Raw genomic sequence first — 20,618 nt, 5'->3', positions numbered from 1 at the left:
CCCCTCCCCTGCGACGCAGATTGCAGCGTCTGACATTTCTCTAACAGTTGTGGGAGCTGCGGGGAGGCGGCAGCTTCAGCCCAGACCCTGCTGTGGAGCAGGGCTGGGGTTGGGGCTCGTCCCCCCAGGGCCCCGTCAGCCATTCCCGGAGAGGGGTGATGGGGTGAGTGGGCCCCGATGCCCAGCGGGTCACCGTTGGCCACCGCCCTGGCTGAAGCCCGGCCCAAGCTCCTCGCGGCCGTGTCCCCCCTGCGCAGGATGGGCTGGGGCTCTGCTGCCGCTCCCTGTGCGCGGCGGCTGCAGGCAGGAGCTTGGCCCCAGGACCACGGCACCACTGCGGGTGGGACGGCTGCACCCAGGACACCCCCGCGGCTGCGCAGCTGGTCCTGAGCTGCCAGAGCACTCGTGGCACCCGTGGGATTTCAGCGATGGGGCTGAGCAAGGGCCCTGCCAAGGTCCGCGGGGTGCAGAGTGTCGCAGAGTGTCGTGACCATGGTGGGGCCCTTTGCGGGGGGAGAGGGTTTGTCCTTTCATAAAGGGTGCGGCTGGTGTTTGCCAGGGGCCAGGCAGGGCCCCGGGGACCCTCACGGGGACTGAGTGCCCCTGCCGGGGAGCAGCTGGTGTTGGGGGGCTGCTGCCCCCCCCTTTGTGTCACTGAGCCCGGGTGCAGGTGGGGGCTGCGCCCACGTCTCCTGCAGGGCAGGGGCACAGCTGGGCCTTTCCTGGCCGGGGCAACGGGGGAGGCGGGTGGTGGGTGTTCTCATCCGACCCACCGCAACGCCCAGGAGGAGGCAGGGGCGGGGGCTGCCCCTCTCCCTGGGGACACAGGGGCCCCCCAGGCTGGGGACCTGCTGCCAGCTGCCCCCCCGCCCAGAGCACAGCCAGAGCCCTGAGCGCAATGTCCTGCCCAGGGCACGGCCCGTCCCCAGCCTTGTTGGGCCTGACCTGGGGCAGCCCCCGGCCCCAACAAGGCCCCGCAGGGCTCAGGGAGCTGGGGGAGCTGCAGGGAGGGCGGGGGGCTCCCCAGACCCAGGTGGGCTCCCCCCACCCCACAGCACCCCGCTTCCCTGCAAGGACAGAGGCGACAGAGCCAGCCCAAGCACATTTATTGTCACCACGGAGGCACAGGTGCCGGCTCAAGCATCCGCACACTCTGTGGGGTCCAAGGCCACGGTCACGTCCGCCCTGCACCGGAGAGCACCGGGGGCTCCAGGCAGCACCCGGCAGCTCCACGCCTCGGGGGTCACATCCGTCACACACAGCACCTGTGGGGAGACTGTCAGCAGGGACCGGGGTCCCCAGGCACTGCGGCACGGCTGGGGGGAGCCGGGGTGCACCCACCGCGCCCCAGCCGCAGAGCGCCACGGGGGCACAGCCCGTGCCCAGCATCCCACGGGGAGCGGCCCCAGCGCCCGCCGAGTCCCCGATACTCACCGTGGCGCGGAGCTGCGCGGGTGGGCGGGCCGAGCCGGGCGGCAGCACCCCGGGGCCGGGCTCGGCGGTGCCGTCGGTGTCGGAGCGGCGGGCGTGGGGCGAGCGGCGGAGACCGGAGAGCAGCCCCGAGGCTCGGCCCACCGAGTAGTGGCGGGGCTCGACCGCCGGCTTGTACCAGGGCTCGGCGGGGCGGCAGAGCCAGAGCAGCGCCAGCGCCAGCCCCAGCCCGCGGGCAGCGCGCATGGTGCCGGCGGGACCGCAGCGCTCCGGGGCCGCCGCCGCGACCGCCTTTATAGCCGGGCAGGGGGCCCGCCTCGCTCGCCCCCGCCCCGCGGCCCGCCCTCCCGGGGCGGCAGAGCCCGCGGGGAAGGAGCTGCTCGCCGGCGGCCCCGCCGCCGTCCCCGGGGCGCCAGTAAGGTTCGGGGCGCCTCCCGACACCGACCCCCGCCACCGCGCTGGGCAGAGCCGCTTTCCGCCCCCGAACGCGGGTCCCGCAGCGCTGCCCGCCCCCTCGAGCACCGACCCCGAGCGCGGAAAAACACCGGAGCGGCAAGTGGCGGCCGCATGTTTATTGAGGGCGGCCCGGCCGGGAGTGCGGAGCAGCGAGAAACGGTCCCGGCCGCGTCCCCGTCCCCCCGCCCCGGCCGGTGTTAACGGCGGAGCCCGGGCGTCACTCCTTGAACTTCCACTCCTGGCGGCACATGGGGCAGTGCTGCTGGACCTGCTGCGAGTTCAGCCACTTGAGGATGCAGTGCATGTGGAAGCAGTGCGAGCACTGCCCCCACACCAGCGGGCAGTCGTCCCCGGGCACTTTGCCTGCGGCACGGACAGGCCGTCAGCACCGGCCCAGGAGGGCGGCGGCTGCAGCCCCAGGGTCCCCGCCCCGCCCGCCCGGCGCCGCCGCACTCACAGTCGGGGCAGCAGCCGTTGAAGGCCATGCGGCAGATCCCGCAGTTCTCGTCGTTGGCCACCCACAGCCAGGACGCGACCCCATGCCAGCTCCGCACGCGCACCCGCATCGCCCGCGCCGCCGGAAGTCCCGTCCCGCCGCCGGAAGTCCCTCGCCGCCGGAAGTCCCGCCCCGCCAGTCCCCGCGCACAAGCGCGCGCGGCCGCCGCGCCTTCGCCTCGCCCCGCCCCCTCCGCTTCCGGTGTCGGCGCAGCGCGGCCGGAAGTGCAGGCCCCGGAGCGGAGCCGCCATCATGGCCGACAAGATGGACATGTCCCTGGACGATATCATTAAGCTCAACCGGAGCCAGCGGGGGGCCGGCCGGGGCGGCGGCCGGGGCGGCCGGGGCCGGGGCGGCGCCACCCGCGGGGGCGGGCCCGGCCGGGGCGGCGTGGGAGCCGGGCGAGCGGGAGGCGGCGGCCCCGTGCGGAACAGGCCGGTGATGGCCCGGGGCGGCGGCAGGAACCGGCCCGCGCCCTACAGCCGGGTACGGAGCGCGGCGGGAGCGGGCGGGGAGTGCGGCCGCCCGCGGGGCTCGGCGGTGGCGCCGCGGGGAACCGGGCCCGGGCTGGGCCTTCGGCGCGGCGCGGCGAGGCGGGCGGCGGTGGGATGGGGCCGCGCGGCGGGGCGGAGGGCGGGCCCGCCGGGCGGCCCTTTGTCCGCTCCCGGCGGGGCGGGCAGCGTGGCCGGCGGCCTGTGGGCTGCGGTGCCCCGGCGCCGGTCAGCGAGGTCTTGGTCTCGTTGCAGCCGAAGCAGCTCCCGGAGAAGTGGCAGCACGACCTGTTCGACAGCGGCTTCGGGGCGGGGGCCGGCGTGGAGACCGGCGGGAAGCTGCTCGTCTCGAACCTGGACTTCGGCGTCTCGGATGCAGACATCCAGGTACGGGGCTCGGGAGCGGCCCTGCCGGGTGCGCGGGGGGCGTTCACGGGGGGTTTCATTCATAGCGCCGGGGTCGGGCGCGCGGTGTGCCCGCGGGGGCTGCCCGGGTCCCGCTGCCTCCCGCGCCTGGGACGGGGGTCCCCGAGGGAATTGTCGGCGTCGGTGACGGGGTTTGTGCGGGGAGCGTCTGTCCTGGCGACCCCGGGGGCGCCGCAGTCTGGAACAGCCCCCGTCCCCGGCAGAGCAGTGGCGAAGTGCCTCTGCCGTGGCGCGCGGGTGGGAGTGTGCAGTGTCTGCCTGGAGCATTCGCTGTGAACGCTGAGGTCTGTGCGGCCGCAGAGGTTCTGCCCCCCGCGCCCTGTACGTCCGCGTGCGCCGCTCTTTTGGGACCTGCGTGGGGCTTCGTTCGAGTCACGTCCTGCCGAGCGTTGCGGGGTTCCCACAGGCGCATCCGTTGGTGTAACCGGGAAGGCTCGTTTGTGAAGGAGCGCACGCTCCCCCGCGCTGCAGGGCCCGCGGTGCTGCTGCGTTCAGGTTTACAGCCGAGTCACCTGTCATGGTCGCAGCCCTTGTCTCAGCCGTGCTTTGGGTAAGAACCCGCCGGGTTCTCTCTGTCGGGTGTACGGTGCGACCTGGCAGTGTGGCGGCGCGGGCTGGCAGGGCTTGAGGCAAGGTGCTCCCGCCCCGAGAGGGCACGGGCACGAGTGGGCAGCGAGTTGTGCAGAAATAAACATTTGCAGATGGCAGGTGCGTCCCCACTGGGGGCTCTGCTGGCTCGGTCACGCTGCAAAGCTTTAAATTGGCTCCTGGTCCTCACCAGAAAAAAACAAACAACTACTTTCACGTTTTCTTCATTGGTTAATTCATTCCAGGTACTCTGCTGCCGATCTGGCAGTGCCTGGGGAGTTGGAAGTGAGCTTTTCCAGGTCACCTAGTTACTGGGTAATGCGCTTAAAACCGCCTCTTTTCCTCATGTAAGTTCAGATTTGGTTTAAATAAGTCAGGCCCTGGTGTGTAGAACACGGCTCTGCAGAGTCCCCGCTGTCTGACCAGCTCCTGTGGCGCTTTCTGGGGCGGTTGAGATTTGCCTTTTCTGCCGCTGGCTTGGGCCGAGGTGTGGACGAGCTTCCACCTATGGTTTATGTAGCAGCCAAGCTGACTTAATGGCTTTGCACCTATTTGTTCCTACCCATCCCATAATGTAGCGCTGCCTCAGATGTGGTGATCGCTTGCTTTGTTTCTATGCTAATCGCCTCGGGAACTGCAGCCTTCCAGGAACCCGAACGCTGGTGGCTCTCGGAGGAACCCGCGCTCTGCGGCCGGAGGGGAGCTGGCTCGGGAGAGGCGGCCAAGCGCTGCCACCCGCGGTTCCTCCGTTCCGGAACGCCGCCGAGTGCCACGTAACGGTCGCCTCTGGGGACCGAGCAGAGCGAGGAGCTGCCCTGCAGCCCTGCCCGGGGGTCGCAGGCTTAGGGAGCGGAGGAACGCGTGTGGTGCTGTGTGGCTCGGGCGCCTGGGCAGGAACTCTCGGAGGCAGCCACGTGGCTTCGCGGCTGATCCTGCAGAGGTGGCCTGTCCCCGCCGGGCACGCGGCAGCTCTGGGGTGGCTGTTGAGCTTTTGGGGCGCGGGGTGTAGCAGGAACACGTGGAGCTGAGATGGCTTTGTTGGCTTCCTAAATGTAGTGGCTCTGAAACAAACCTGGTGGCTCCATTGCTGCCTCTTCATTTCCATTCTGCACGATGGTGGATTACACGCGTCAGTAAAAGGGCGTTTGCTAACCTCAGTATTTGGGTATATCCCGTATGGGCTGTGGTTTTACATTGCACCTGGTCTAGTAAAGATTTAAGGGGGTGCAGCAAGTCCAGCACAATGAAACTGTGATCGTCTCATGAATCCCTGCATTCGTGCAGATGATTCTCCTCTATGAAATGGATTGGGGTCTGGATTATTTTTAAATAGCCGCCCCACTGACTCAGCCCCAACAAAAAGACCCACAGTTTCCCTTGAGTCTCTTCGTTGGCTGTAACGTGCGCCCTGCAGGTGGTGACTAGGAAATCCTGCTTGGTTTTGCCACCTGTGGCAACTTTCGTCAGTGCTTTTCCTGAGTTGTCAGTAATGATTTGGAAAGCGCCTCGGCTGCCGGGAGCGGCTGTGTGGGGGGAGCTGCCGGCGCCACCGGCTGCGCGGTGTTGGCAGTGCTGATGGACGCGGGTGCGCTTCTCCCTCCCTTCCTCAGGAGCTCTTTGCGGAGTTTGGGACCTTGAAGAAGGCAGCTGTGCACTATGACAGATCCGGCCGCAGTCTAGGGACGGCGGACGTGCATTTTGAGAGGAAGGCAGATGCTCTGAAGGCGATGAAGCAGTACAACGGAGTCCCCTTGGACGGTGAGTCTGCGGCTGCCTCCGCAGTGCGTTTCGCCGGCTGGTGGGAGCGGCCCCCGCGCACCCCCGTCCCGCCCTGCTCACGGGCTGCTCCTCCCCCAGGGCGCCCCATGAACATTCAGCTGGTCACGTCACAGATCGACACACAGAGGAGACCAGCACAGAGGTGAGATGCCGTGCGGCCGCGGCGTCGCCGTGCCCGGTCCGTGCGGGGCGGGAACGCGCCCGGCCCCTCTCTGTGCAGGAACCGTGGATCCGCCTCCCGTTCGGCAAACTGCTGGGCGCCTGCTGGGGTGGACCCGAGGCACTAAACCAGTTGCTCTTTAAACATCGCAGTGTAAACAGAGGTGGCATGACCAGAAACCGCGGTGGTTCAGGAGGATTTGGTGGTGGAGGAGGCAACAGGCGAGGTACTCGTGGCGGGAACAGAGGGAGAGGCAGAGGAGCTGGAAGAACTTCCAAACAGCAGCTCTCCGCAGAAGAGTTAGATGCACAGCTGGATGCTTACAATGCCAGGGTAAGTGCTGCGCGGCACCGCCACGCGCTGCCTGCGGCGGCTCGGTCTGGGAACAACGGGCAGCCCGGAGCTGGCAGGAAGGAGAAAGCGTTTTCCCGGTCGTGGGTCTAAAGCGTCTCGCTCGGGAGCCGAGCTGTGCCCGGTCCGGGAGGTGGTTTTACATCCCAGAACGCTGTTGGCTGCCGATGGCCGAGAAACGGCCCTTCTGCTGCTCTGCAGCCGGGGGGCCGGGGCGGGGCAGGCTCCTCCTCAGCGGGGAGAGCGGTGACCGGCTGTCGCTGTGTGACAAAACCCACAGAGATAATGGGCTGCAGAAATTAAAATGAAAAAACAACCGTGTGTAATAACTGCGTGAGGCGCTGAGGGAGGAAAGGTCAGCGATGCCGCGGCAGAGCCGCGCAGGTCGTTTGCTGCCTTGGGAACGCTCGGGCGTCTCCGCTGCAGCTGGTTAAAGTCTCGGTAGAGACCCGGGGGGTGTCCGCGGCGACGCGGAGCCGGTGCAGCAGGGACGGGGCAGAACTGCGGCGAGAGCGTGGAAGGGGCGGGATAAGCAGAATTCCAGGGCAAAATGGCGTGGGAATGTCTGGTGTTCTCAGACGGTTTTCTCTGGCTTTGGGGATGTGTAAATCTGGCGGGGGGGGTGTGACGGGGCCGTGCCTGGGGGGCTGCGACGTCTGTGTCTGGCACCTCGGGGGTTCGGGGGCTGCGGGTGCCGCGGGCGCGCGGTGACGGCTCCTCTCCTCTCGCGCAGATGGACACCAGCTAAAGCGGCGGCGGCGGCGCAGGAAGGATCTGATCTCGCTCCACGTGCCCCGGCGGGGGCTGCGGCCGTGGCTACTAATACCGAGGATGGGATTTGTTTTACTTTTACGTTCTGGGATAGGTTTTAAACTCCTGTAAAGGTTTTTTTTAATTCTGAAGCAGACCTGTTTTGTACCGAGTTATTTTTGGGATAAATTTTACTGGTTGCCTGTCAGGCCGAGGTGGCTTTTTCACCTTTGCCGTAATAAAATAGAATCGTGTCTAGAGCTGTGACGCCTGCCCGTCCCTACCCGTCCCGTCCCTGCCCTGCCCTGCCCGTCCCTTCCCCGCCCCGCCCCGCCCCGCCCCGCCCCGCCCGCGCCGCTCTATCCCCCCCACGCCCCAACTCTATGGTCCGTCCCGCCGTCGCGCGTGCGCGTGCCCCCGGGCCAATCAGCGCGCCGAGCCGCGGCCGGAAGTGAGGGGCGGGCCCGAGCCCGGGCTAGCCGGAAGTGACGGGCGTGTCCCGGAAGTGCGGGGGCGCGCGGGCGGCTGGGCGGATCCCGGCGGCGTTGTCACCGCAGCGCGGAGAGCGAGCAGGGCCGGTAGGGCGGGGCCGGGCCGTGGCGGGGCGGGAGGGGCGGCGGCGGGTGGCTCCCGGGGGGGGCGCTGAAGTACAGAGGGGGGGTGGTTCGGGGCACGGGGCCGCCCGGCCGGGGCCTGGCCCGCCCGGCCGCACCGCGCCCCGCTGGCTCCGGGGCGCGGCCGAGGAGCGGGAGCGCGGCCCCGAGCGCCCTTGCGCGACCTTCCGAGGGCCGGGAGAGCCGCTGTCCCCGCGGGGGCCTTTGCGGAGGGAGCTGTCGGGGCGCCAGGCCCGCGCTTAGGGCGGAACACGGGCGGTTCGGGTCGGCTCGTGCTCCCCGGAGGGGCCGGGGCTGCTCCCAGCCCTCCCCTCGGGTTTCTCCTGTGGCCTGGGCCGGGGGGGCGGGGGGCGGGGGGAGCACGGGGCCCTTTTCGCTCTCCAGCGCGCTGGGAGGTGCACGCGCTCCCGTTTGTCTCAAACAAGATTTTCCATAAATGGTTTCTAGCTCTGAAATGAGGAACCTGGAAGTAGCTGTCTCAGGGTCGATTTCCTTCCGTGGCAGAGCAGTGCAAGAGCCCGTTTATCCCCCTCAGAGGCTGCAGGCTGGCTCCCGGGGGAGGTATCGGTTCTCCTTCCTCCACAGCCCAGCCGGAAGGGTGGCAATGGCCTCCCTGGTGCCGCAGGCCCTTTGCAAGTCGTAACTTCCTTTTCTGAAGAGGAGAACTCCCAGTCACACTTAAGTGGCTAAATTGTTGCCCTGAGGGTTTTAGGTCTGGCGTGGAGCGCTTTGCTGCCCTGGTTGTCCCAGCACTCCTTCAATGCGGGTGTTCCTGTCCCGTCCCTGCTGAGCAGAGGTGGTTTCGTTGTGGTGCTCCACTACAGGGACGAGTGTACGGGTGGGTCATGCCCTCGGCGGTGTCCGCGGCTCAGCCCGGTTACCCACGTATCCAGGGTAGGACTGAGGGAGGTTTTTAAACTTGTGACGTTGTGAGTGTTTGGAACCGCCTGCTCGCACCTTTGGTTTTGCTCTTGACAGTTAACACCTCGTAGGTGAACTGAGTCCTGGGTTAGGTCATGAGCAAAAAAAATTTAACACACACCCCCCCCGGCCTTACACCTCCAAACTGCCAAGTCCCTGGAAGGCAGCAGACTGGTTCAGTCCTTCATCCCCGGAGCTGTGAGCCAGTGGCGGGGGTCAGGCGAGACGAGTTCTCTGGGACGCTCTTACAAAGCCACCGGTGCAGTGGCATTATCCGGACGTGCCCCCCGCTGCCCTCTGACTCGGCCTTGGGAAGTGTCAGCAAGTCGCCAGTTCCTCCTTTGCCACTGATGTGCCCCCCCGCCTTGCCCTGCCGCGGGAACCGTCCGAGCCCCATTTATTTCTGATCCAGCCTCCCCAGCTGCCGGCCTGCGTCTGGAGCAGCAGCGCAGCTTGAGCCGGTTTAAGCAGTTCTGGCTCCTTGTCCTCACAGTGTAGCAGCATTTGTAGCTGCACAGTGAACCGAATCAGCAAACTGATCTGGCTGGAACGTAGCCCTGCAGAAACGGTTATTAACTGTATTAAATTCCAGCCGAGTTTGTCGGGCGGCTGCATGAGCTTTCCCTTGCGCCACAGGGGAAGAAGGAAGGGTGGGGACCACTCGACTTGGCACTGCTGCGTGTCCACGGCTGCGCTGTGGCCTGATGGACATCCGAAGCCAATTAGCTCGTCTGAAGAGACTCTGACTGACTCTGGTTTCACTAGTGCCGTGGGATCTTCGTCCCGGGTGGGAAGAAGCCACTGTCTGCCTGGACACAAACGGGGTTATGTTCCCGGCAGTTTTTCTGTCTGTCAGAAGGTGGGGCTCTTGCATTCGCTGCTGCTACCTCCTCGGTCCTGCGCGAAAAATGCTGGGAGAATCCAGGAGAAACTGCTGACTTGAGGAAGCAGTGAAGGCAGCTGAGTGTAAATTCCCAGGTGGGAAGTGATTCAGCTTCCTGCAGTTTTCCGCAGGCTTCTGTGACCTGCAGGGATCTGAGGAGAGCCCGGGCTGTTTCCCTCCATGTCTCTCCACGGCCGAGGAGACCACCTCCAGTAATTTGCCGGCTGTGGCGGGGTTCACAGCGGGTCTGTGCCGTCTCGTGGAGCAGTGGGGCCTCCCAGAGCCGTAGAGGTGCCGGCTCTGGCGTTCTGCGACTCGGCTGGGCCTTAAGAGCCAGAGAGCTGCCGTGGGAGGTGCCGAGCAGGGCTCCCGAGCCTCTCCTGAGTGTCAGAAGGAGCTGAAGAGAAATATCCTTCCAAAGGCCTCAGAGCAACACCTGATGTTTGAGGTGTTGAGCTCCCGTGTGCGGCTGCAGGTCGTCAGTGTAGCGGGAAGGTTTCTGTTACAGAGCTGAGCCCTCGGAGGGACTGTGTGCAGCTCCCCCTCCGCTCCGCAGACGGGACACGCGAGTGCAGTTCTCTCCTGTCAGTTCACACGCGATCGAGTCCCTTGGCTTTCCCTGGCAGTGTGACGGCTGGTCTTCCATGCATCTGGAAAAGCTCTGCTTTACTAATCCCAAGCTGTAATAAACGCTTTGTCTGAGAAGCCTGAAGGGCGAGGTTGAGGCCCTCATAAAAGTTTTGATGTGATTAGGAGTCTCTGTCCTCTCTGGCTGCGTGTTTGGAGAAGTACCCAAGGCGCAGTGACCCGCGGTGATGACACGCTGTGCTCTGCGCTGGGGGGGTGGCAGCTGCAGCCCGGCCCCCCCGGCTCTGGCGCAGGGTCCCTCCCGACCCTCGTGACTGGCTGGGGCACAGGACCCTGCTCTGCTCCAGCGCTGCGGCAGCGGCGTCGGCGCAGCCTGGTCAGAGACGCTGTTGTGGCCGCTGCTCCCGGGGCAGCCTGTGCGAGAGGTGAAGTGGTGTTTCTCCAGGGCTTCCTCGGGGAGCTGAACCCTGGGCTGCTGGTCCAAACAGTGATTGGGTTGGTCTGTTTTTGGTCTCTGTGGGGCTTCTGTCGTTTTAGAGATCCTGCGAGGACTGGGGTGGTTCCTGATTAACCCGTGTGGTGGCGTGTGTGATTGTGTCTTTAGCTCTGGATCCCAGGATTAAGGCTAGAGGCATAGGAATGCAGCTGCAGAGCTGGGGATTTGGGGGGTTGATTATTTTTTTTGTTTGTTTCCCGTGTCCTCTGTAGCATGGTTGTTGCTAAATATCTGTTTGTGGGAGGGGTTATCCTAACGGAGCTGATGAAGATCGGGTGCTGGTGATGTGTGGGAGGAAGCTGTTGCCCCATCGGTTGGTTATCAATGGGTGGTGGCTCTGTACCGAGGTGACCAGACTAAGGCACTTCTTAACTGCTCGGGACGGGGTACCTGATCCTGGCGATCAGCTGCTCCTTCAGCTGCTGGAAGTCAGTACTGCTTAACACCAGGGCTGGTCCTGTGTGGAGCCAGCACTCCTCCAGTCCCGGCCCTGCTGTGGGGAGCCGCGCCGCTCCAGGGCTGCTCCTCCGCTGTGTGCACGTGCTGCCTTCAGCGAGCTCCAGCTGTCCGACGGCTCCTGTGGGCTCTGCACGCACCGATCGGGCCGTTGCTTAGAAGTTTTGTCTCTGCTTGGTCTGAAAATTGGAAGGTGGTCACACACCTGTGGGTCCCTTTCCGCAGAGCACTGCCGGGGATGCGCGTGCGGATGCTGGGGGATCGTCTGCTGTGTGTGCGTCTGTCTGATACCTTCGTGCTTTCAAAGAGGGTTCGGTCGCAGAGGGTTTGGGAGCCAACACAAGTCAGTGACCTGGGGCTTCTTTAAAGCTCTCACTCAAAGTCTGTTGCTTCCGTTTCCTGAGAGCTACAGGGGTCTTAGGAGGAAGGTCTGGGAGTTCTTCAGTGTATGGCCAGAGAACAACCTGCAGCACCTGGGAGGTGAAGCGTGGCCTGGAGGCGAGCGGGAGGCTGCGATAAGGGGATCGAGCACTAGAACAGATCCTTCGCTCAGTGCTTCTGGGGGTCTTCAAGGCTGGAGGCTTTTTGGAACAGGAGCACAAAGGAAGTGACTGGGTTTGATACGGAGATACCAGGGTGAAATCTAATCAGTTGTTCACGTATGACGTGGGATTAAATGGGCTTTTGAATACAAATTTCCATGATATTCAGTGCCAGGATATTGGAGAAAGCCATGCAGAAGGGCCAGCAGCTGCTTGTGATGTGTAGGGACCGGTACCAGCGGTTGTTGGAGTTGTAAGTGCGAAGGTGCAATGGGAAAAGCTCCCCAGCATGGACACGCTTGTGCCACGCAGGGCCAAAGCCCTTGTTGTAACCCCAAAGTGTCACATTGTCCCCCCACCTTTGGTGCTAAGTCTTAGTCAAGCTTTAATGCCCAGAAACACCAGTTGCATCCAGTGGAAGCGTCCTCCCCCCCGGCCGCCCCCAGAGCCGAGGCAGCCTCTCGGGGACACGCTGCCAGCCCAGGACGAGCCAGCAAGTCTGTCCGCAGGTGGGAGCGGGTCCCGCCGGGGGCCTGGCCGCAGCTTCGCCTCGGCACCAGCTCCCTGGGAGCTGGGCCGGTGCCTCCCCCGGGGACCTGGCAGGGGCTGGTCACCCGTTCTTGCTGCCCCGTTCCTTTTCTCTCGCCTCTGCCCATTCACTGATGTGTCGGCTGCAGTCCTCTCTTCTGGCGGAGGTGGGTGTGCAAAATTTCACTTTCTGTGTCTAATCTGTCTCCTTTGCCCCGTTCCCCAACAAAACGTTCTTAACATTTATGGCTAAAAATATCAGTGGAGCCCGGGTGGCACCTCCACTGTTGTGCTGTCACGGGCATGGCCAGGCTCCAACTGGACATGGAGCCAGACTGGCTCCGGCCGCTGCAGAACTTGCCTTGTGTCACTGTAAAACGGGCTCCCTGACCCGTCTGGTTAACGCCAGCGCTGGGGTGTTTCTCTCCCGCTCTGGGTGGCAACTCTGGGTAGAAACGGAATAACCGAGCTGCGTGTTACGATGTCAGTTAGCTCAGAGATGAAAAGAATGGGTGATGGTTATAACACTTGCTCAGCGTAACCTGTATGAGCAGCTTTGGGTGCACGTAGATCGAATTGAGCCCATATTCCAGTACATTGTGCGCGTTTGTTGCGTTTGTGGCAAATGTTGTAGCTCTTGATTTATTTGGAAACTAGATGGCAGAGCAGTGACCGCAGTTCCGCAGCCTCGTGTGTGCTAGTGCAGCGCTCCGGGCGGGAATATTGAGCGGGATGCGGGAATGCCAGATAATGACAGAAACACCTCGATGCATCAGCTGATCATTTGTGAAAGATTTTCCTTGTACAAAAAGCCTTTTAACAGCTGTCACTGAAAGAGTGTTTCAGGTCTGTAGAGAGTCCAAGTTGATATTTGCCGTAGGGTGACCCTTAGGAGAGCGAGCCCCGTGGCATGTCAGGAACTGCTGAGGGTGCCTTTGGCTTTGACAGGGGGTTTTCACGGAGTGTTGGCGTCACCTTTCACCAGCTCTCGCTGTGCAGCTGGGTGTTTCCTGGTCAGAGTCGTGGACAGCCGAGCCAAACTCCACGTTTTTAATCCATTATCTGTTTCACTGGCCGTGCGTGACACGGATCTTTGAAAAGGACTGAGCAGGAGATCAGCTGAGCCCAGCGTCCCTTTCCACCGCTCCGCGGCACCCAGCGCAGAGCAGATTGATCTGAGTTATGAACCGCCAGCTCCAGATTGCAGCAGAGGCTCCCAGCACTCGTGCTGGCGGAGGGGCAGAGGCCGGTTCTTGGCTGGAACCATAGGGTGTAGAGAGCAGAGCTGAACTGGGTTTATTCTGGGCTCAGGTTTATTAAGAGTGAAACCTCACCTGGTTGATCTTGTGGAGGAGAGTGTTTTCTCTATGGCTTGGGGTATTTACCTGTCCCAGCTTATAAGTAAAGCACCAAGGTTGAATTTTTCCTCCCTCCTGTGTGGGCCTCCGTGGGCTGAACATGAGCCCTGGCCCATGGGAGGGGTCTGGGGGGCTGCAGGCCCTTGGCAGGGCCGTGTTCCCGGAGGGTGCCCTGGGGACAGCCCAGGTGACAAGAGGGAGCCTGCGGCATCACGGCGGAGCGGATCTGGGGAAGCCTGGTTGGTGCTGAGGGGCTGCGCTGCGGGGAAGGAGCTGGTGCTGGTGGGGGTAGGTGCAGTCACGCTTCTCCTCCCCGCTTCAGTGTAACTCGCGTGTGTGAGGATGGCAGAGCAGGAGCCGACGGCGGAGCAGCTGGCCCAGATTGCAGCTGAAAATGAGGAGGACGAACACTCTGTCAACTATAAGCCACCTGCCCAGAAGAGCATCCAGGAGATCCAGGAGCTGGACAAGGATGATGAGAGCCTGCGCAAGTACAAGGAGGCGCTGCTCGGCGCCGTCACCGTGACCGCAGGTGAGCCCGCGGACGTGGCCCTGCCTGGCTCAACCCAGAGCTCCGTCTGCCGCCCCCAGCCTCGCCCCGGCTCTGCCCGACAGCTGCTCCTGTCCCGGGGCACGTGTCCGCGCTCTCCCCGTGCTGATCTCAGGCCCCTGGAGTAAGACACAGGGACTGGGGGTGGCACCGCCTTTAGACTGGGCCCAACACAGTGGGGAGCCCACACCTTCATGGGGGGTGTTGTTCTCGCTGGGTTTCTTGCTCTTTCAAGAGGGGCCGTGGAAGGAGAAGGCGCTGTGCTGGCTGGTACTCGGGGTGGGTGTCCAACAGCCTTTTTGTTTCTTTTCTAGATCCCAACGCTCCAAACGTGGTGGTGACCAAACTGACTTTGGTCTGCGCTACTGCTCCCGGCCCTCTGGAGCTGGACCTGACAGGTGAGCCAGGAGGGGATCCCAGCCCTTCTCCCGGGTGTTCACGGGCCTGGCCCGGAGCCCGGCTGCGTGTGGGCGCGGTGGGTGAGCCCTCCCATGGCACAAGAGCCTGTGCTGGTGCGGGGGAAGGCGCCCGGAGGGTTCTGTGCTTGGAGCCCGGCGGCCGCAGCCCCCGCTGCAGCAAAAGGCCCCCCGGGTTCCGCTCCCCGTCCAGCCCTGGTTCTGTAGAGCTGCCCGGCAGCCTGCACGGCCACACCAATGGCAGCTTCCCGACGGCGACAGCCTGGGAGCAAACGTCTACAAAGGAACATTCCAGAACTAACCGCAGTGCTGCGCTGCAGCGTCCTCTCACAGAGTGGCGTGGGCAGCGCAGCGAGGAGGGTCCCGTCACGCAGAAATGAGAGGGTGGCCCATGTGCTGCCCGGGCCGTCAGGGCCATCCCCTGCAACCGCAGATTCTGTCCTAATCGCCTCCTGCAACTTGAATTCACCCCAGAGCGCGATGCGAAGGGACCCTGAGCAACCCTCCCCCTCCTTTGCAGGTGACCTGGAGAGCTACAAGAAGCAAGCGTTTGTGCTGAAGGAGGGTGTGGAATACCGGATAAAAATCTCCTTTAGGGTAAGAATTCAGATCTGAAAACTGAAGAACGAGTGGAACACCAGACCGGTGCTGTCCCAGCGCGGGGAGAGCCTGAGCCCTGAGAAGGGACCTGGTGGAGGAAGTTGCCTCCTGCTGCGGGGGGGGGTGGGCAGCGTCTCCAGGAGGTGTCTGCTACCAGCCCTTGCTTGTCTCTGCAGGTGAACAGGGAGATCGTGTCGGGGTTGAAGTATATTCAGCACACGTTCCGGAAAGGCGTGAAAAGTAAGTGCTTGTCTGTGACTCGGGCGCTGCTTTGCGAGAGGGATTTCTGCTCCTCCAGCTGCGGCGATGGGGGCTGGTGCCCTGACAGCTCCTCATGGAGCAGATGGTCCTCAGCCACCGCCGGGTCCCTGCGCCGAGGGCTGGGGGGTGACCCCCGCCGGCGGGGCCGTTCCTGGAGGGACGGGAGCCGTTAACGTGGGTGACGGTCTTGTTCTCACAGCTCCCCGGCGGGTGGTTGTAGCAGTCACAGACCTTTCGTTTGCTTTGGCCTCGCCCCAAATGCAGGGGAGGCTTTCGAGCAGCCCCCACACGCCTCTCTTTCTCCTTCTAGTTGACAAGACCGAATACATGGTTGGGAGCTACGGCCCCCGGGCAGAGGAGTACGAGTTTCTGACCCCCATGGAAGAAGCCCCTAAGGGCATGCTGGCCCGGGGCAGCTACAACATCAAGTCCAAGTTCACAGATGATGATAAGACTGACCACCTGTCCTGGGAGTGGAACCTGACCATCAAGAAGGATTGGAAGGACTAGCCCTTCCCAAGGCCAAACCCCAGAGAGCGTGAATCAGACAGTGGCTACCGTAGAAATCCCCCCCTGTACCAAAGTGCTGACATTGGAACCCTCTTACCTTCCACCCCCCGTTATAATTTGACTGGAGAGCTCAGTTTTGTAACGTGCCCCCTCCCCAGAGAACCACTGAGTGCATTGACCAAACCGTGCTGCCTCATCTGGTCTCCAGCTGCCCGTCCCTGGGCTGTGCTGGCCCCGCGCAGAGGCGGGAGCGCTTGCTCCCTCGCCAGGCCCTTCCCGTACTCGGGTGGGTGCTGAAGGGGATCAGCTCCTGCCGTCCCCGTAGGATCCTGCGCTTGGCTCCTGCGCACGGCTCAGGGTAGCTCGTGCCTCCACGTAGCTGAAGAACTTTGATGCCAGGCAGCTCTTGAATCCGTTTGTTGGCTAAAATCATGTCTGGCCTCCCCTCCGCCCCGTCAGTGTCCTGGGAACACTGGCAGCTTCATTTGTGGATGTTCCCTGTAACCATGATGCCTTAATGTGTAACATGTGTCCTCTTGGGAGGGGGCCCCGCCCCTGTTACACTTTTTAAATGCCAACCACCCTGCCCCCGTTCCCTGGCATGGCGCTCGGTCACGCCCCTCATGGGTTATTAGGAAAGAGTCACAACTTCCCGCTTTGCTGCTGGTCCCTTCTTCACCCGAGACGGGGCGTCGCCGAGGGAGGGTGGTGTGACATCCCGGGTGACGCCTGGCCGCGCCCTGGCAGAACCCCCGGCAGAACCCCTGGCCCTCTGGGCGTAGAGCTCCCAACTCCGGCAGCCTCTGAGGGGGTCGCAAGGCAGGCGGGCGCGGGAGTCACCAGTGTTGCCATCACCTCGCACTTCTCATTGCAGCCAAGGTCGCTGCAAAGCACTGAAACCCCAGGACAGCACCTGCCCTCCCGGCCGTGTGGGGCTGAGGATGGACCAGTCTGTTTCTGCAGCTGCTCTCCTGACGTGATCAACAACGAGCTTGCGATGGACAAGTACTCGGAAGCGGTTAATGCCTTATGTATCTGTTCTGCCTTTAAAATCTGTGCCTGGCCCGTCAGTATTTATTGCCTTGACACTCGACTGCCCCGCGCCCGCCGCAGACCCCGCAGCACGCCGGCCTGCCACCGCGGCGGCGCTGACGGTGCTCGGGGCGTGGGAGCCCCCGGGGGGCTGGGCAGGCTCGGTCCGGCTCCGCAGCCCTCTGATTTGGATCCTACCACGTTGAGGTCGTATTAGAACTGGGACCAAGTACATGTGGCTTTCTCGTAGCTACGTCTCTGCCTCTAACTCTCCCTTGCCCTGCCCCTAGAGAGATTTTTGTTAATTTGATTTGGTGCATATTGTCTGTAAATCCTAGACCCGGGTTAACAGGTTTGGAATCATCGTCTGCTTCTCCTTTTATGACAGTTAAATAAAATCTTTGAACTGACCACCTGCTGTCTGTTCTGGTTCTGTTCTGCAACTTCTGGGTCTTTGGCAGAACGTGGCAGAGCTGCTGTTCCACGGGGGATTTCTGCAAACCCCGGGGATGGGAGGAGACCCGAGTCCCTGGGCTGGCCGAGCTGTGGAGCAGGGCTCTGGGACAGCCCTTGCCAAAGCAGAGGCAGGTGGCTGCCATTCTGCTCCGTTCTGCGGGGGCTGCAGCAGGGGATGAGGAGGGTGTGGGGCACTGGGTGCCGTGGGTTTCTGAGGCAGCAAAGTCGGGGGGTCTCCGGCCAGCTGAGGAGTGGGTGGTTCTGAGCCCCGGCCTGCCCATGCTCTGCCGGCTCCGGCTGCAGGCACGGAGAGAAACCCCTGCGCAGTCAGGGGGAAGCAGGGAGGCGATGGGAGGCAGAACAGAATCCAGGAGAGGTGATGGGTGATAAGAGCCTGCGGATGTTTACAGAGCCTGCGGCATGTTTGTATTAAGGATAAGAAAAGCGTAGCCGGGAAAAGCTCTTGACAGAATCTGCAGTGCTAGAGAAGCTGCAGAGGAGTGGGCTCAGCCCCGCCGCTGGTCTGAGACTTGCAGCAGCAACCGAGATCTCTGCCTACAAGAGGGAAGCTCCTGACCTAACGGCACTGGCACCCTTCCTTCTCGGTCCCGGGGAAGCAGCTAAAGGCAACGGCACGACTCGGACGCTGCAAGCATGAGGACTGAAACGGAGCCGCCTCGGTGCGGGTGCCAGAAGCTGCTCCGCTCGTGCTGCCCCTGGCACGAGCTGTCCTGGCCCCGTGCGCCCGCGGCCCTCCCTGCGGCGCGGGGATGCGAAAGGCCGCGCTGGAGCAGGAGCTCGGAGCGGGCGTCACCCTCCATGTGTCAGTTAGAGCCAGCCCAGATGCGCTGATAAAGTGAACAAAGGCTGCCTTGTGCTGGCCCCCAACAGCCGCTCTGCGGGCGGTTGGTGTCAGGGCGAGATCGTCTGATGCAACCTCCAGCTCTTTGGCAACTCTTTCCACACTGCACGTTGGTGTTTCTGTTAAATCGTTGGTGGGATGCCCGGGGAGGGGGTCGCGGGACGGCCGTGTCCTGCTCTAACTCTGGGGACCGAGGGGCTGCAGCGGGGATTCGCTGCCATGTCTCCTCCGGAATGTGGTCCCCGCTGCAGGTGATGGGCCGGGCTCTCCCGCCTGGCAGCCGAGTGGCCCAGGGGACACGCCGCTCCGCTCACGGGCTGGGCAGGACGTGGTGGCTGGGTGGGCCAGAGGCTTCTTCCAAGCAAAAGCCTCAGCCCCCTCTGGGAGCTGCCCCTCGTAAACCCCAGGTCGGGCTCGCTGAGGAGCGGCCCGGGCTCCTTTCCTCGTCAGGCGGCTGCCTGCGCCGCAGCAGCTCGGCCCCACAGAGCAGCAGCTCCGCAATCACGGCAGCTCCTCCCGCGTCTGCCAAAAGGCAGCCTGGGAGAGCCGAGGGGAAGGGGAGAACTAGTGCGTTAACGTCGTGAGGTGCTGGAGAGCCCCGGTCGTGGGCCTGGACCGGCTGTGCCGGCAGCTGGTCGGTGTGGAAGGGACACGCTGCCCCAGCTGACAGTCCCAGCAGGGAGGGGACACCGGAGCGCAGGCGCTGCCCTAGCCGCACGGCTTCCTCCGCAGGCGCTGCAGCACGGGGGTATTTAAAGAAAACAAGAGCACTGTGCTCTGTTCACAGGGTACTGGAAGCTGGGCGCGAGGACCCTGCACTCAGCCGCGGTGGGATCCCCGGCCAGCACCAAAAACGAGACCAGGAGAGCTGCAGCACCCGCACGGCGTCAGCAAGCGCTGCCGGCCTCGCCAGGCTGCCCAGCACACGTACCGCTGGCTCCGCACCGCGCTGGGCCCCGCTGCCGCCACTGGCGTGTGGCGACCTGGTGAGGCAGCTCGAGCCCCAGGAACCCGCTGGCAGCGGGACGTGCCGCTTCCCCTCGGCGCTGGCTAAGGCCACCGCTGCCGGCACGTCAGGAGGGGGTTTGCTGCTGGGAACTGCCCCGATTCAGGGTCTGGCCCTTCTGGCAGAGCGCGTCCTGCAGAGCCCCGCTGGCAGGGCGACGAGCCGGGTCGCTCTGGGCAATCGCTGCCAAGTGCTCTCTTGCCTGTGGAACCAGACAGGCTCCGAGGCGGCCGAGCATTAGAGCAGGATCTCGTTCTGGCAGCCCGACACGCCGGTGCCTGCACAGCCCCAAGCAGCGGCGGCCAGGCAGCGGCCGCTGCACACTCGCTGCTTTGCTCAGCGCAGCTTCGCCGTCTAAAATCTCACTGGATTCCTTCTGGGCCCGACAGGTGTCCAGTCCTGCGCCTGGCCAAAGCTCCTCCACAGACAACTGCTCCTCACAGCACTCGCAGAACCACCAGGTTACCTGGGGAGAACTGGGGGGGGGCCCTGGCTCAGAACGCCGCTGGCCTGGGGCACTGGGCCAGGCCCCACGAGGGGCAGCGGGAGAACAGAGCAGCAGCCACTGCGCTGGCAAATCCGCAGGGTGCGGCCGGGGAGCTCCAGCACGTACCAGCCGGGCAGCGCGCACGGGAGGTGCCGCAGCAGCCGGCGATGCCCCGGGGGCAACCAGGCCCCACCAACCGACCCCTGTGCGGCGTCGGGCAATGCCAGAGCAGAGCAGGGAGGGTCGCGCCACGGGACTTTCCCCCGCCGCTGTCACCGGAATCATTTCTCGCGCAGAACTACACGCTCTGAACTGGAGCCGCCTCGTGACGGGCTCCTGCTCGGTCCTGGGGGTCGCGGTGCCCCCGGTGCTCTCCCCCACGGCTGAGCCCCCCCATTCCCCACGGTCTGTCTCCGGGGCCGGCGAGGCTGCAGCAGAACCAGACGGGGCCTCCCTGAGCCGCGGCGGTGCCCGGTGCCCTACGGCAGCCGAGGGCCTGGCCCGGGGGGAGCCCAGGGCCGGCGGGGGCGGGCGGACAACGGGGCAGCGCTGCTGCCCCGCCCCCGCGGTGCGGGCCTGGGCCCGGGGCCGGCCCCGAGCGCTGGACGGTGCCCGCGGGGCCGGGGCCGCCCCGCCCGGGCCCACCCGCGAGCCCGGACCCCGGCCCGACCTCCGCCCGGCGGCCTCCTGCGCCGTGACGTGGCCCCCAGCGCCCCCCGCCCCGGCCCCCCCCTCCGCGCGCCGGAAGCGCCGCTTCCCCTTCCGGGCAGGGCCGGGGCCGGCGCCCGCGGCCCAGTCAGAGCGCACCACGCGCGCCTGGCCGCGCGCACGCGCAGCGCCGCGGCCGGGGCCGCCCGAGTGCCACGTTCGAGGGCCGGCGGCCGCGCGAGGCGGCGGCGCTGACCAATCGCGGGCGACGCAGCGGGGAAAAGGGCCAATGGCGGCCCGCGAGGGGGGGGGCGAGGCCGGCGGCCAACCCGCGGCGGCGCGCGGGGGGCGGGCCCAGACCGCGGGCCAATAGAAGCCGCGCGGCGGCGCGGGCGGGCGGCCGGGCCAATGGCGGGCGGCGGCGGCGCGGCGCGGCGCGGCCAATGGGGCGCGGCGGCGGCCGGGGGAGGCGGGTT

General features: G+C 64.7%; 4 protein-coding genes across 4 annotated transcripts; 2 read left to right on the top strand and 2 right to left on the bottom strand.

The window, feature by feature from the left end:
* Positions 1 to 1,089: 1,089 nt before the first annotated feature.
* NPB (neuropeptide B) lies at positions 1,090 to 1,835 on the bottom strand. Its single transcript, XM_074847417.1, has 2 exons — positions 1,435 to 1,835; positions 1,090 to 1,265 (listed from the first exon to the last, which is right to left on the bottom strand). The coding sequence occupies exons 1-2, from the start codon at positions 1,675 to 1,677 to the stop codon at positions 1,137 to 1,139; spliced, it is 372 nt and encodes a 123-aa protein (XP_074703518.1). The 5' UTR covers positions 1,678 to 1,835; the 3' UTR covers positions 1,090 to 1,136.
* A 153-nt stretch (positions 1,836 to 1,988) lies between these two features.
* ANAPC11 (anaphase promoting complex subunit 11) lies at positions 1,989 to 2,516 on the bottom strand. Its single transcript, XM_074847418.1, has 2 exons — positions 2,345 to 2,516; positions 1,989 to 2,250 (listed from the first exon to the last, which is right to left on the bottom strand). The coding sequence occupies exons 1-2, from the start codon at positions 2,451 to 2,453 to the stop codon at positions 2,105 to 2,107; spliced, it is 255 nt and encodes an 84-aa protein (XP_074703519.1). The 5' UTR covers positions 2,454 to 2,516; the 3' UTR covers positions 1,989 to 2,104.
* Positions 2,517 to 2,620: 104 nt separating this feature from the next.
* On the top strand, positions 2,621 to 7,188 carry ALYREF (Aly/REF export factor). The gene is made up of 6 exons (XM_074847414.1): positions 2,621 to 2,869; positions 3,130 to 3,261; positions 5,499 to 5,646; positions 5,746 to 5,809; positions 5,980 to 6,160; positions 6,912 to 7,188. The coding sequence occupies exons 1-6, from the start codon at positions 2,636 to 2,638 to the stop codon at positions 6,924 to 6,926; spliced, it is 774 nt and encodes a 257-aa protein (XP_074703515.1). The 5' UTR covers positions 2,621 to 2,635; the 3' UTR covers positions 6,927 to 7,188.
* Positions 7,189 to 7,415: 227 nt separating this feature from the next.
* Positions 7,416 to 17,094, top strand: ARHGDIA (Rho GDP dissociation inhibitor alpha). The gene is made up of 6 exons (XM_074847005.1): positions 7,416 to 7,506; positions 13,637 to 13,846; positions 14,179 to 14,262; positions 14,801 to 14,877; positions 15,057 to 15,120; positions 15,452 to 17,094. Exons 2-6 carry the CDS (start codon positions 13,657 to 13,659, stop codon positions 15,649 to 15,651), a joined length of 615 nt encoding a protein of 204 aa, XP_074703106.1. The 5' UTR covers positions 7,416 to 7,506; positions 13,637 to 13,656; the 3' UTR covers positions 15,652 to 17,094.
* The last annotated feature ends 3,524 nt before the right edge of the window (positions 17,095 to 20,618 follow it).

This window comes from Strix aluco, chromosome 21, assembly GCF_031877795.1.
Source record: "Strix aluco isolate bStrAlu1 chromosome 21, bStrAlu1.hap1, whole genome shotgun sequence".
Classification (NCBI taxonomy): Eukaryota; Metazoa; Chordata; class Aves; order Strigiformes; family Strigidae; genus Strix; species Strix aluco.
The sequence above is the reverse complement of the archived record's forward strand: the minus strand, read 5'-3'. Positions and strand labels throughout refer to the sequence as shown.

Coding starts and splice junctions, on each gene's coding strand:
- NPB (XM_074847417.1), bottom strand. CDS start 1,677: ATGCGCGCTGCCCGCGGGCTGGGGCTGGCGCTGGCGCTGCTCTGGCTC. Junction 1,266..1,434: donor CCGCGCAGCTCCGCGCCACG/GTGAGTATCGGG, acceptor GTCTCCCCACAG/GTGCTGTGTGTGACGGATGT.
- ANAPC11 (XM_074847418.1), bottom strand. CDS start 2,453: ATGCGGGTGCGCGTGCGGAGCTGGCATGGGGTCGCGTCCTGGCTGTGG. Junction 2,251..2,344: donor CAACGGCTGCTGCCCCGACT/GTGAGTGCGGCG, acceptor TCCGTGCCGCAG/GCAAAGTGCCCGGGGACGAC.
- ALYREF (XM_074847414.1), top strand. CDS start 2,636: ATGGCCGACAAGATGGACATGTCCCTGGACGATATCATTAAGCTCAAC. Junction 2,870..3,129: donor GGCCCGCGCCCTACAGCCGG/GTACGGAGCGCG, acceptor GTCTCGTTGCAG/CCGAAGCAGCTCCCGGAGAA. Junction 3,262..5,498: donor TCTCGGATGCAGACATCCAG/GTACGGGGCTCG, acceptor TCCCTTCCTCAG/GAGCTCTTTGCGGAGTTTGG.
- ARHGDIA (XM_074847005.1), top strand. CDS start 13,657: ATGGCAGAGCAGGAGCCGACGGCGGAGCAGCTGGCCCAGATTGCAGCT. Junction 13,847..14,178: donor CGCCGTCACCGTGACCGCAG/GTGAGCCCGCGG, acceptor TTTCTTTTCTAG/ATCCCAACGCTCCAAACGTG. Junction 14,878..15,056: donor GGATAAAAATCTCCTTTAGG/GTAAGAATTCAG, acceptor TTGTCTCTGCAG/GTGAACAGGGAGATCGTGTC.